The sequence below is a fragment of the Bombus vancouverensis genome, unplaced genomic scaffold (genome assembly GCF_051014615.1).
Source record: "Bombus vancouverensis nearcticus unplaced genomic scaffold, iyBomVanc1_principal scaffold0051, whole genome shotgun sequence".
NCBI classification, from domain to species: domain Eukaryota; kingdom Metazoa; phylum Arthropoda; class Insecta; order Hymenoptera; family Apidae; genus Bombus; species Bombus vancouverensis.
Window position 1 is genome coordinate 435,316 of NW_027468942.1, and position 14,576 is coordinate 449,891.

A 14,576-nucleotide genomic window follows, 5' to 3' on the forward strand; every position below is an offset into this window, starting at 1 on the left:
AGAGCGGCTCAGTGACAAAATTAGTAAAGTAAAGACCACAAATATTACAACATTATATTCTACCACAAAATAATTCTCTATACAAAAAAGGTACACAACGAATCGATTTTTCATAACGATAAGAGTCAACAGAACCAATCAAGACCAGGCGAGACTCTCATAAGACAACGATATCAGAGGGATCAAATCAGCGACTTCAATCTATGTTACAGAGTATAGTTATCAAGAAAAATTGCTCTTTTCATGAAAAGTATGGTAATGATACTCTTATAATACATTGTATATCTGGCAGTCGGATGTGCCCGTGGCCATCGGAAATGTAAAGACGACGCTTTTAGAAAGTGATAGCGCCATCGCGTTTTAAAAACGCGTTAGAAGAAGGACGGTTTCGCTATCCAAGGCGAATCGAAAAGTGTGCGTGTTGCGAGAATCAGAGTTGATCGAGACGTCGAAGCATAGAGTCGTTAGAATTGAGTTGCGAGTGTTGTCGAGTGTTAGAGTTGCTAGTGAGAGAGAGAGAGAGAGAGAGAGAGAGAGAGAGTTACCAAATAGTTGTCAAGTTATTTGTTGTAAATACGAGCGTTGCATTTAGTTTTCCTGTTAATCAAACATCGTTTCTCTGTCTAACTAATATCTGTATTTTCAATCCATTATTAATAAATTATAATTAATCGGACAAAATTACACCTTTAATATATTCCGATATTACATTATCGCGATGTAATATTTATCATGCTTATTTTGTACGTAAAACGAATCGTTGGAATATTCCCGAAGCTAACGAAGCATTTCCCAAAAGTTAAACCGAAGAAATTAACGCGAATAGTTAAGTGAAATTTTTCCATTAACTTGCTGACCAACCGGCAAATAAAAATCATAAAAATTGTTTCAATGTGTTGAGGTCACGCATAACTTCTTTTTTCATTGACGATTACCAAACAGGTAAAATTTCGAAATTGTACGAAGGCCACGTGACCAGATCGTATTGGAATTTGAAGTGCATGGAAAAAGACAACTCGAAGTACAAACCTTGAGCTGTACTACTCGAAGTACAAACGTGAACTAATGGATGCAGAAAAGCAATTAACGCCAAACATCCGAACAGCATCTTGGAGCCCGTCATTGTTCTGAAATAAAAGAAGTGACGAATTAAAAAGACGCAGAACTAATAATAATAAAGGAAACTTAGTTCGTATTATAAATTGAATTTACATCAGAAAAGAAACACGATCAAGCGAAACAGATCGTAGAAATGACAAATATCATCGATATACGTTTCAGTGTAATTTCACTTTTGAAAATTATTTAGTTTAATACGATCGTATTCATCGCTCTGAAACTTTCATTGTGCTGCAATTTGTGCTGCGTCTTTTTAATTTCTCTATCTTTCTGTGTTTTCGGAAAAATTACTTGAAAGATTAAGAATTGCTTGCCTTATTTTATTTTCGATTAGTTAGGATTTGATTATTCCAGGTAAGCTTTATTATTTATAACAGGTTTTATCACTTGTTTATTATTTAGGAGTTTGTTATTTTAGGATTAGTACCTTTTAGGATTTCTTATCCTTCGAGTTTCTGTTTCAGATATCTAGGTCTATTTCAAGATGTTTTATTACATTAGGATTATTTATTCGATTAAGATAATTTAAGAGTTTCACAATGTACAAAGAAATAATCGCGTGAAATTTAGATTTATGCTTTAAACGTATTAAACACGCGGTAATTTCAATGTCTATAGCCTCGAACGTGTTCTGATTAGTTGTGTCATTGTCTGTGACATTGAAATCACAAAAATCCATTGCAAGTGTGCTGTCATGCAATGTGGATGTAATTGGGTTTTTTGGGTATTTCCTGTATCATCTGATTTGTACAGTACTATTTTAACGCAAGGACAGGAAAGTTATTATATATTTCCCGTCCATTATTTGAATCGTTGTGAAGTGTAACGAATTATATTCGATTCGAGGAGATGTTAATGAATTACCCATTTCATATGTAATTACATGGAAATAAAAATCATTGCAAAAATAATTGATCTAATGACAACGGAATTTCCAATATTTTTTTGTTTCGTCACGTCTTTTTCATAATATATCTTTTATAGGTACGTGATTTATTAATCGTTCGAATGGAAATAATTATTCGTATAATATTCAAATGATTCTAGCCATAAAATAAATTAAAACGATACCTGTCAATGATATGCAATCTGCGTATGACGTCAACCTCGATCTATGCTTATACAAGAAATTTTATCAATCAATGACTAGATATACAATAATCAAATATTATAAAATTTCCTGAAAACCTTTAGGTGTTAATATTAAGGTGTTAATATCTTTAATATTTGCAAGTTATTGTTTAGCGCTAATTAGTTAGAATGTAACAAGTGGTGTACCACAATTGAGATAATTAATCCACACGAACAATCTTATTTAGATCTTTTTAATTTTTTAATTCTCTTTTGCTCTAATACTTCGTAAAATTAATCTTCATTAGCTACTACACTTCATAGAATAACAAGAGATAATTTTTCTTATATAACGTTTCATTCATAAAATCTATCATTAAAGTACATCTTCATAAAAATATCATTCCATACTAACGGTATATTTGGTGTCATACGAGATAATAGTTACCAGTGATGACATATGTAACTTTATAAAATATATCTCGTTTTATTATATATTAAAAGAATGTACTCATTGCTGCTATATTTCAGATGAAAAAAGGAGGCAATGATTTTACAGTAAAATCGTTCGTTTACAACTGATTCATTTACATTTCATGATAATACTGTGCATTCTGAATATGCTATGATTTGGTTTAAAATAATAAATAGTCCATTCTTGCATCCTACTGCTCCAGCTTTACTTGTATTTTCGATATTGGTATAAATAGAAAGACAATTAATGTCGTTCGAGTCTATTTTCGGATCATTTATATTACGTTTAATCCATATAGTTATTATATGAGACATAGTATCGTAAAATTTGGAAGAATAAAACGTTCGTACAGGATGTACATTTTATAAGAACTCCAACAAATCTGCGTGTGCACCTAAAATACAAACTGATAGTGATTGTTCATAAGTTTATATACATTATCTAATGTCAATCGAAGGTATCAATTCTTTTTCTCCATAAGAGTACTTTTTCATTTATATGTGTTCAAAAATACATGTGTTCAACCGTGAAGCATATGTCACCTACAACGAAAAAGAGTTTTCCTATACTTAATATTTCCTTTATATACCTATGAAAGTCTATTCTTCGCGTAGTATGAAATTATGAATAAATCTGGAATATTGTTCAATCTGAAAAGAAAAATAACTTATTGACATCATTCATTGATACGAGATTCAGAATGTTTGTTTTGTCTTCAGAGAAAGAAGGCAGCCCTTTCTTTTAATGTGAAATAGAAAGCGAAAATTTGAAAACAGATTTTTTGGAAATTTACTTGCAAATATCGTTTTCAATATCGTGATTTTCTTCCCAATGGTACTGTACTTTCAAATTTTCCAGTATCCCTCTAAAAACAAAAAGTCGAACCTCGTTATTATTAACGTAGGCACTACAAGGAAGAGAAGTATTAGAAAGCAGCTCCTTTTTATTATGGATTTCTTTATAATCATGTAAATAAGAAATTCCGGAAATTTTTTCCTCAAGAATTTAATTCTTGTGTTTTGATTGATAATTATTACACTGCATACTAACTTTTCGCATACTGTTCGCGTCTAACAATTTCCTAATAATAACTACTTCAAAATTACATATGTTCTTGCACGAATTCAAAAGTACGTATGATACAATTACAATTGATTCTAAAATAATAATTATTTAAAGATATTAAGATACTAATTAAACGTTTCACTATATTTCAAAATCTGGAACAACAAATTTTTATTTATAAAAAATGAAACACTCTTTATATATTCTTTGTCATGATGCTATTTCTTATTACCATGTCGACATTTTTTAAAATTCATTTTGTTATCTCTACGCAATATGAAAATTCATATACTGCTTAATATTTTTTACATATTATCCATCCACCGCATGATATCTCCTGAAAAATCAAAATATTAATGTTATATTATTACAATGCTTCTTAAATTTCAATTTTTGACAAATTTGAAATCCAATATATTTTGCACAATTATTATTTATCAAAAAATTCTAAGTTAGTAACTTTCTTTTCAAATGGCAAATAACATATACTTTGACTTACCTGTAAGTTTTTGTTCCTAATCATCATTTCCTCTTATAGAACATCATTATTGATCTTATAATTACTACCGGTGTCATAGATATTGTAGTGGCTACAACTGAATTAATAGAAAATGATAAATAACTGTGTATAACACTAACACATAACTGTGTATAACAATGACACATAACTTTTACTTACATATCAGTCGATAAGGGATTACTGTGATATCCTGTTGATGTTTCTTAAGGCACTTGATTAGGTGTGATACGGTATCATTCCTTATGGTATACTGTAGATAAGTATTTTAGAAAATGACAAGAATAAATCTAAATTATTCAGAGGTTCCAGTTTCGGCTTAGACATAAATACAGGACCATTTGCAAAGAAGGAAGGGTGCGTTTCTACAGCCTCGTTATAGTAACGAATACCAATATATAGTAATGAATACCAATCTCTGAATTACTGGTTACTAAACATAAATATCCTATAAAATTTAATATATTTCTTTAATTTTTAATACATACATGAGTTAGTAGTTCTAAATTATGAATCATCCTACCTGTGATATTACACTTTTCCTTATAATATCATCACTCAAGTGAACAACATTAAGATCATGTAAACCATGTCATCCTATCTTACTGTGAAGATACTTAGTTATGTTATCTAACATTATAAAAATATCATCAAATTCAAGTCCTTTTATTCACATCACATGGCCACGACGATCTGGTTCTTCGTTATATAATGTTCTAAAATTTGTCGTATATATAGGATGTACAAACCGTGATATCAAGGTATCAGTTCTTCCTTCCCAAGGGACAGTTTCGTTAAAATTCTGATAGAATTAAAAATTAATTATTAATATTCTAACAATCATATATGTTAAATACATTATAGTCAACGATATATACCTGAGCGAATGTAGGGGTGATTCCTTGATAATTATAAATGTCATCAGCCCACATCATTGTGCCACTTCTTTGTACTCCAGCCTCTGGATTAACAGCCTAAACAAACATACAAAATTTTATAGAAGCTGTACAAAATATAGTATATATGCGCAATATTGAAGCGTTCAAGGGGATATAAAGGTAATGTACATCACATACACGTGTACTCTCATGCAACAAAATACAATTAGATTTAATAGTATAAGCTCTTTTATTCATCATAATAGATTGGAAATTTAAGTGTCTTACGAGGGTGAGTAAAAAGTTACCCGCTCTGTCGGTGTAGAATTTATTTTAAGCAATTGTCAAAAAAGACATACATCATTTTTTGACATAATCACTCAATTTCTGTATACACTTTGTCCATTTGCTGAAGGACCTTCGTATTTTCTCGTTAAAAAATGTTTTGGGCTGAGCTGCGAACCACGAATGCATCGTCGTCTTCACCTTTTCATCAGCTTTCTCGGCATCCATCTCGCACAAACTTTTTAAAACCCAAATCTGTCGTGCACTATTGCATAAGCAGAGCCGTGGCTGATTTGCAAATGATTTGCCACATTATCCAGCGTCACTCGTCTATTCCATAGAGCATAAGTTCATGAGCACGTTCAATGTTGTCATCGTGGATGTGGACGGGCGTCCAGCTGTTTTTTCATAACACTTGTGCGATCTTCTTTGAACTTTTGTGCCCATTCAAACACACTTCGTGACAAAACACTTTCTCCATAATGTGCATTAAATCTTTGATAAATATAGGCATCAAACAAAACCTCCGACCGCAAGAAACGAATCACAGCATCCTGCACCGTTTTCCTGCAAATCGCCATTGCAAAGCGCTATTACTCGCGCAACGGTCACAAACGAATCGACGTAACACAATGAAACCTACGCAGCAGCACTGAACAGATATTGACGTCATACGAAGATTGCAGATGGATCAATACGGTCGACAGAAGTTTTAACTATCTGGAGTGCGGATAAATTTTTACCGAGAGTCGTATAGGAATCTATAATCTGTAAGTACACCTTTGGCTGAATGGAAATTTCTCTTACATATAGTCAAAAATGCAGAAACAGTGTATTGAATTGGAAAGTGATAAAAAATAAGTGAAGTTTCAAGGTTGCATGTGATTGCATGAGTACACAGGACGTTTTTAGCGAATAAAAAATAATTTTGAAAGACACGAGACTTATCTTGTATTTTATGCACTCTCTGTGTCCGAATTTCCAGAAGCTCTCTATCTTATGAAGTGTTTTAGATTAGCCGGAAAATTTTGTATGTACATACAAGAAGTATACGATCTAAGTGGAATATTCCATTATTCTCTTGATACAACAGAAACGAAATTTACAGAACTTCTCAGAAAGTTGGTTTATTATTACCAAATTAATAGAATTAATATACGTTTATCATCTTTACATACCTAAGTCGTGGAGGTTTATCGTGCGTAAAAAATTAGTGTCGTTTCAAAGTTACATTTCGTACATTTTAAGCCTATAATTTGTAACGTACAAAACAATGTAAGTTTGAGCTGTTTCTTATCTCCACAATAAGAAAATCCAACTTTACGTTTTTTACACAATGATATTTATGGAACAGTAATATCATATTATTGCATCGCTTGGAGAATGAAGTCAAGGTACGATGTGACCCTAGTGTAAACGCTGGGATACCCAGCTGTGCCGCACTTATAAGCATAAGACACAATACCTATTAAATACGAGGTTCATTCATGTTGTATCAGCAGTGGTCCGCCGCGGTCAGCCTGAAAGGATCGTTAAATTTTTAATCAAAGATACTGAAATATATCGATCGAATTGTATTGAAATTATACTTATATACAGTAATAATCTTCTATTGATTTGTGTATTGAAATACTCCAATTTATAATGTACATGTTATATGTATTTTGAGCAAAACTAAGATTAGAAGGAAATTAGATTAAATACCACAATGAGGTGTGAGAAGTGGGCAAGATTATTAAATTGTGTTTATCTATTATTTCTAATGTTTAAGACGTCGATTTGATGTTAATTCGAATTAACGTGTCTTCAGATACCGTATAGTTTGTAGTAACTCTGTAACTTAATTACCGTACAAGAATCCTCTCCACCCTGAGCATGTTCGGCGCATATTATACCATCAGTGATATCAGGTGCATTAGGAAATTTGGAATAAGCTATTTTGCATTCGGCGTTCTTAATCACTGGCATTTGTACTTCCATTAATGCATTACGTCGTGGTCGTCCTACGAAGAAAATAAGAAAGATATTTAAGACTGGAACTGTTTAATTTTATTATAAAATTGATATCACTTACTATATCTTAATGCTCCCCATCCAGCAACAAGGGGGTTATAGCCGACGAAGTTGCTCTTTCGTAGGGGCTCTTTCGTACAAATGGGATATACGTACCCTGAAAAATAAAAGAATAAATGAAAATGCAGGAAACGAATGACCAAAAGTATGAGAAAGAATTGTACATGCTTTATGACACAATATATGTGTACAGTAAGAAATTTCAGGATATGATACTTCAGTAATACTCAATAGCATATATATATATATATATTTGAGGACTTACTCGAAAATGGCAATTCCTCCACCAATCTAAGAATGGCAATATTATGATTGTGTATGTTTTCTATTCCATCCATATGTGCACAATGTGCTGCGGTCAAAACATGCCTAGCCGATATCAGGGAACCTCCGCACTTCCATAGTGGTTTGTCTGGGTTTCGGGGATTACGAAAACCTAATGCAGCGATCCATGGCCAAGCGCCTAAAATGCAATAGTCATAGTTGTGAATATACATAATTTTTTCTCACATAACGAGTAACAACGATTATTACCTATTCGATATTCGATCATACAGCAGACGATAAGTACATACGTACAAATACTCTGAAATACAGATTTGATAAAGACAGAAATTAAATTTTTATTCCAGTGGAATGCAAATTATCAAATAATTCTATATAATTTCTATTTGAACTATACTGAACTATAAAGTTCAAACGTGTAATTTCTGCCCTAACAGTTTTTGATCTCTATCCATATTATTACTCCTATATCAATTCTTTATTTCAAGCAAAAAGATACTCTTCCTAACATGAAGTAAAAGAAAGAAATAATTCAAGTTAATAAGTAAAGTTACTACCGATGAAATCATAGCATTATTATTTAGTCTAATTGAAATGTACATTGATGTGCTGTTTAATGCCTTTAAAGTTCATTCTTTGCAGTAAATGGCTTATTATTAATCGGAAAGAAAGACATAAAACGTACCAAGTTCAGCTGGTTTACCATCGACCAGCCTGGTATGAGAGACGTTGCTAAAACCACAGTATGGTGGTCGCAAAGCCTTATACTTGTACACAGTTTTTATTAAAATTTCTCTCTTCTCTTTGTTTGGATCGTTCGGACAGCAAACGATCGTAACATTGCCCTGGTATCTGCACACTGATCGTCTATAAAAATCGGTGGCTGTACGGTACTGTATCTGCCATATTTCTTGCAGAGGTTTACATTTTCTGTAGTCAAGGCACCTGCCTTCTTGATTGTCCGGTGTGGTACATTCTGGATCAAACAATTTTAAAACATTTATACAGTTCAAAGATGCGTAAGAAAGCGACACCGATTACTCAACTTTCGAAGTAAAAAGCCGATCAAGTCCACCGGATTGCCCTACAGACACGTATTAATCCGTAAGAGTTAGTCATCATGTTGATAATAATTATCTAAAGAAACTTTTCACGTGAAAATATAAAATTTTAATTGATTAGATATTGTGTTAGCCATACTTAAGAAAGAAAATGAAAATGAATGAAATGAAAGAAAAGGACTACCTTCAACCTCATTTTTTAAATAAACACTTTGTCAGTTTTGCGGTAAATAAATTCTTAGGAATTCAGGACAGTTTTTAGTGAATCATTTTGTTTCGACCGTTCGCGGAGAGACGCGATCGCGAGATAGCACGTCAACGAGAGTTGTAAGTTCCCGTTACGATTAAATAATCGACGCCACGAACTGATCGATCCCCTTATTTCGATTATGATAATAAGGGTAGTTCAATGAAATTCCACAGAATTAACACAAATAAATTAATGTTTATTTCAACAACTTATTAACTAGAAAGATATAAAAGGAACAAAAAAAATGTAACTGCGTTTTGGTTGATAAGTAATGCGCGACATACCACATGTGTTGACGGTTCGACTTCTCGAAAAGTTCTGAACGCCTTTCGATTTTTTTCGTTTTTTCTGGAAGGCGACCCCCACTACGTTCGGATCACGCCACATTCTTTTACTGCGAGGTAAAATACGGGCCACGAGTCGACGTTTCTGGAAGTCGCCCTGCTTAATGAACCACGCGCTTGCCACTACAATGTTTGTTTGCCGGGCAGACGCGACGATCCGTCTGCGACATTATAGTGGCGCTATCGATAGTTAAGAATATGACCTATGGTAAGCCGCATGGCGTAACATTCTCCCCCCGTTGAGAGGGTACCGATCAAACTAGCGAGGTGTGGCTGAAATTCCCATCTTATTTCGTCTCGGTGGCTAGTTGTTCGGGTTTCTCGAGATCGGGTTGAATTGGCAGTGGGACAAGCCTTTTGACGCCCCGATCCAAAATGCTCTTTGCCGTCTGAACTGTAGCTGTCCGGATGACACCATCGGCGCCTGGATGAACCTTGATAACTCGGCCCAGAGGCCAATGCATGGAGGGAACGTTGTCCTCTCTGAGGATGACGATTGTGCCCTTTTGGATGCTGTGTCCACCCTTGCTCCATTTATTGCGGTTGGTTAGCTCGTTCAAATACTCCTTATGCCAGCGGTTCCAAAAATGTTGTTTAAGCTGTTGGATATGCTGCCATTTGGAGAGTCGGTTCGATGGAATGTCTCTGAAATCTCGATCACGTAAGCACATTAATGAATCGCCAATGAGGAAATGTCCGGGAGTGAGGGCTAGGAGATCATTTGGATCGGTGGAGATAGGAGTTAGCGGGCGGGAATTGAGGACTGCTTCTATTTCTATGATAAGAGTATTACGGTGTTAAGCTCATATGTTTCTGTTTCTCCACTCGCGCTGCGCCATAATATCCTTTGATATTTCCGATCCTCTGGTCGTACGAGGAATTGCCGATACATTTTCTCGATGTCGCCAGTCAGTACGTACTGATGAGCGCGGAATCTAATTAATATACAAAATAAATTGTGAATTGATTCGAGAATATAGGATTTCCCCATTTTCATGATTATCGTGATTTTTGTATAAATATATTTTTTAACATACTAATAATTAGGTACTTATAAATTAGTATTATCAATTATTTTGCATTTATAATTCCGCCTCTAGTATAAGTATTAATTGAAAACTAACTTTATGTTTCAAAAAGTACTAGCAATGTCGTTGAGTAACAAGCCACTGATGCTAACACAAATAGCATTGTCGTAATTAAATATTTCTAAATATTCATTTTTCATTTTGGACCTGTAGAAACAATTTATTATATATACTATTAGCTAAGTAATTGCATATTTAATTAAGTCGAAATATAAAACTTAGTTATTTTAATAATTTAAAAATAAAAAACTGACAAACATTTCAATTTAATTTATGGTTGGAACAAAAGACAGTTATTTTTCATTAATTGAAATATTGCAATGCAGAGTACTTTCCAAAATACGCCGAGAGTATTCCTGATGGTGAAACGAGCGTTGCTTCATCGAACGCAGCTAAAGAAAACAACATCTATGTAGTTGGTGGTACGATGCCTGAAATAGAGGGCGATAAATTGTACAATACCTGTACTATTTGGGGTCCCGATGGAACTTTGATAGCAAGACACCGAAAGGTAAGTAATATATTCCTTTATGGCTTTGAATTTGAAAATATCGGGGTGAAGAAAGTGACTCTATCTAGGAATAATTTAGGAATATACATATGTACATACGTATACTATAACCAATTCTATAATTTACGGTTTATAAAATACGTTATGATACGGGAAACGCCCATTTTTGTTGTAATGTGTTTGTTGTTGTATAAATTTTTCACATACTTAAAATATTATTATACTTATTTTTTCTCCTTTTTAAACATTATTAAATGATAAGATTTTTTAATAAAAGAAAGTGATAAAAACGCTGTCAGTTATTAAATAAAAAATAATTAAAGTTTAGGAGTTGGTAACTTTGATATTAAATTACAAAAGTTGCAGCAATATAATTAGCGACCACATTTTTATGTTATTAGGTACATCTATTCGACATCGACATTCCTAATAAGATTACTTTTCGAGAGAGTGATTCACTCAGTCCTGGTAACTCCCTAACGACGTTCGATGTGAAGGGCTGCAAAATAGGTATTGGCATTTGCTATGATATTAGATTCGAGGAAATGGCACGCATTTATCGGAACAAAGGTACAGTAACTTAATCGATCAATACTTAACTAGCAAAAAATTAAATATCTTTCTTAAATATATTCTATATAAAATTAATATAATCTGTAACTCTGTATAAAAAGAAGCTTAATTTAAAAAACCAGTATATTTGCTGAAAATGAAACAAATAAAAGAATTAAAAGCACAATAAGAGGACTGTCCTCGCATATTCAGAAATGATGGAATGTGAACCGTGCAACTACGAAGTTAATTGGTATTCGGTGGCTTCATATTTCCTGCTTCTCTGGGTTAGGTTGCCAAATGCTGATATATCCAGCGGCATTCAATATGACCACTGGACCACTGCACTGGTCATTACTTCAGCGTTTCAGAGCGAATGATAATCAATTATACGTTGCCTGCATATCACCGGCTCGTGTTCCTTAAGCAAGTTACGTCGCATGGGGACATACACAGTTGACCAATCCCTGAGGAAAGATTCTTTACGATTTGGAAACTCAAGAGAATATGGCAGTCACCGATATCGGTAATTTACAGCTTAAAATTAAAAGCGAGAGATCCATGATGTAATTAATTTTTAGTCTCGTTAATTTATCGATTTAGCCATCTTCCTTTGTATTTGTTGAATTTATTAGTAAGCATTACTTATTACTTCGTATGTTTCTTTTTTCTATCAGATCTAAAAGTTGTTGAGGAAGTAAGGGCTCGGATACCTACATTTTCTCAGAGACGTACAGATTTGTACGACACTGTCTGTAAGAAGGAGTAACTCTACACTAAAACAGAAAATGTTTTTTTATAATATTTCTACTACGATATCCTTTTTTTGTGAATTATTACTAATTTCTTATCATTTGTACTAAATGAATGACTCAATTAAGAAAACTAAAACGTTATAAATAATAATCTGTATATCTTGTGTATCAACATGTAATTGGATATTATAATAATATAGGAATGCTATAATAATATAGGATAATAATATAGGAGAATAATAATATAGAAAAAAATACATGCTTTTAAACACCTTTAATATCGATCACATAAATTGTTATAATTCACAATGATTACGCATACATAAAAGACCCCTTGATAGTAAAATTTACGATCAAAAGGCAATTACGTATCGTTTAACAACATTTAATTTATAACACCTTTTAAACATTTAGACAGATTAACACATAACACTTCTTATATATAAACATCAATTCGAAGTTATCAGCTTGGAGAAATTGGTCGATTAATACCTGTAGATTGTCTGTCTCGATGAAAGAATTAAAGAGAGCAAAAACATGATAATGCCGCTAATATAATATTCCTTCTTTCTTGTATCTGTCTGCCTCTCAGGTCGTTTTACTAATTACAATAAGTAATTTCGACTTCTTTGCGCTCTCTTTTAACGCATTCGAGACCGAAAGAAATTCATATCAGTCAGTAGGCAAGGGTATAATATACATATTTTATATATAACTTATGTAGTAATGTATATATCATGTTAATTTCATATTTTTTTCAATATAGAATTATTATATATATATGTCGGAGAAGCAGGGGGGATAGGGTTGTCGGTGTTTGAGGAGTCTTCATTGAAGGTAGCCATCGTTGCGGTGTAACGAAGATACGATTTATTGACACAGGTATGAATAACACAGGTTTGACAATTTATCACGGCGGTGAGACGTCCGCGACACTAGTGACAGTGATCCCAGGTTCAATAACGAATCCGCGGTCAACGGGATGACAGATAGGCGTTCTCGCTGAATCTAAGTCTGACTCGTAAACGATAATTGCTGAGCGTAAAGACGTTACTCTTTGGTCGACGGGAGCGCGTAAAAGAATGCGCGTCCCGTCCCGATGATTCCACAGAGGAAAAACTATACTGGGGTGTGTCTAAGGACACGAGATCATCGGATTCGTCGAGGAAAGCCTTCGTTTAGGAAGTAAGGGAAATTGACGTTGCTGCTAATTGGTCAATCTCCATATCGGTGGTTAGAAAAAGATGCTAGCCGCCCTCGAGGGAAAGTTGCTAGTGGGAGACGCCGCTCGTTGAAAAATATGTCTCCCCTATCTTCCCGTAGTTAGGACAAAGACTGTTTGTTTGAAGGACTTTAGTTAACTAAACCTTAAGATTTATAACGGGCCCTCGGGCTAGCCGAACATGTACTGTGGAGACGCATCGACATCTGGCAATCATCTTACTCGAAGAATAGGGTCTGCGTGTGGCGAGCCACGGGACAGAAACCGTTGGAATGTTTACTGTCGCGTGTCGCCACGAATATTTCTTTTAAGGAGAGCTATAGAATTATTCCATATGTTTGTTGGGCAAAGCGTTCATCCCTTGACCGCGGCTACGTTCGGCGACTGACTGTCGCCTCGAGCCCAAGCTCATTATCACAACTCTCCAACAATTACAATCGGATTGAATAACTACAATTGTTCAATTACAGACTCCGGTGTTCTTTCATCTCCGACATATATATATTTTTTACATTTGTAGTTGCGCACAGATTTTATTAAAGAAAAGTGTTAACAATGTGTTTTCATGATTTATTTCTCGCGACTGACTTCCATTAATCCCTAATATTCCTGTCGCTATACGCGTGTAAATCTAACATGGCTGCTCATAAATGTCATCAGTAAAGTTATAGTGACGGGTCTTTAGTTTTGCTTAATATCGAAGTAATTTTCCGTCTGCCGCTCGTTTTTCCTTATTCTACCGCAATTAGAACATTTATTTATTAATATTGCTTTAAAGTGACAAAAGTATTGTTCGTGTGAATATACGTATATATATATATATATATATATATATATATATATATTATGTTGCGTGTCATTTTAATATGGCTAATGTTTTGTAATTCTTCGATTGCGTTATTTATTGTTTTGAGTAGTTTATTTTATAGAGTATTCGATAATATAAATATATATATATATATATATATATATATATATATATATATATATATATATATATATATATATACGTATTCATATGCATA

The 14,576-nt window shown here is 33.6% G+C and overlaps 1 protein-coding gene across 1 annotated transcript; it reads left to right on the forward strand.

Annotated features, from left to right (window-relative positions):
* Positions 1-10,862: 10,862 nt before the first annotated feature.
* LOC143304718 (omega-amidase NIT2-A-like) lies at positions 10,863-12,607 on the forward strand. The gene is made up of 4 exons (XM_076627243.1): positions 10,863-11,022; positions 11,424-11,592; positions 11,867-12,100; positions 12,252-12,607. The coding sequence occupies exons 1-3, from the start codon at positions 10,939-10,941 to the stop codon at positions 11,998-12,000; spliced, it is 387 nt and encodes a 128-aa protein (XP_076483358.1). The 5' UTR covers positions 10,863-10,938; the 3' UTR covers positions 12,001-12,100; positions 12,252-12,607.
* The last annotated feature ends 1,969 nt before the right edge of the window (positions 12,608-14,576 follow it).

Coding starts and splice junctions, on each gene's coding strand:
- LOC143304718 (XM_076627243.1), top strand. CDS start 10,939: ATGCCTGAAATAGAGGGCGATAAATTGTACAATACCTGTACTATTTGG. Junction 11,023..11,423: donor TGATAGCAAGACACCGAAAG/GTAAGTAATATA, acceptor TTATGTTATTAG/GTACATCTATTCGACATCGA. Junction 11,593..11,866: donor ACGCATTTATCGGAACAAAG/GTACAGTAACTT, acceptor TCTCTGGGTTAG/GTTGCCAAATGCTGATATAT.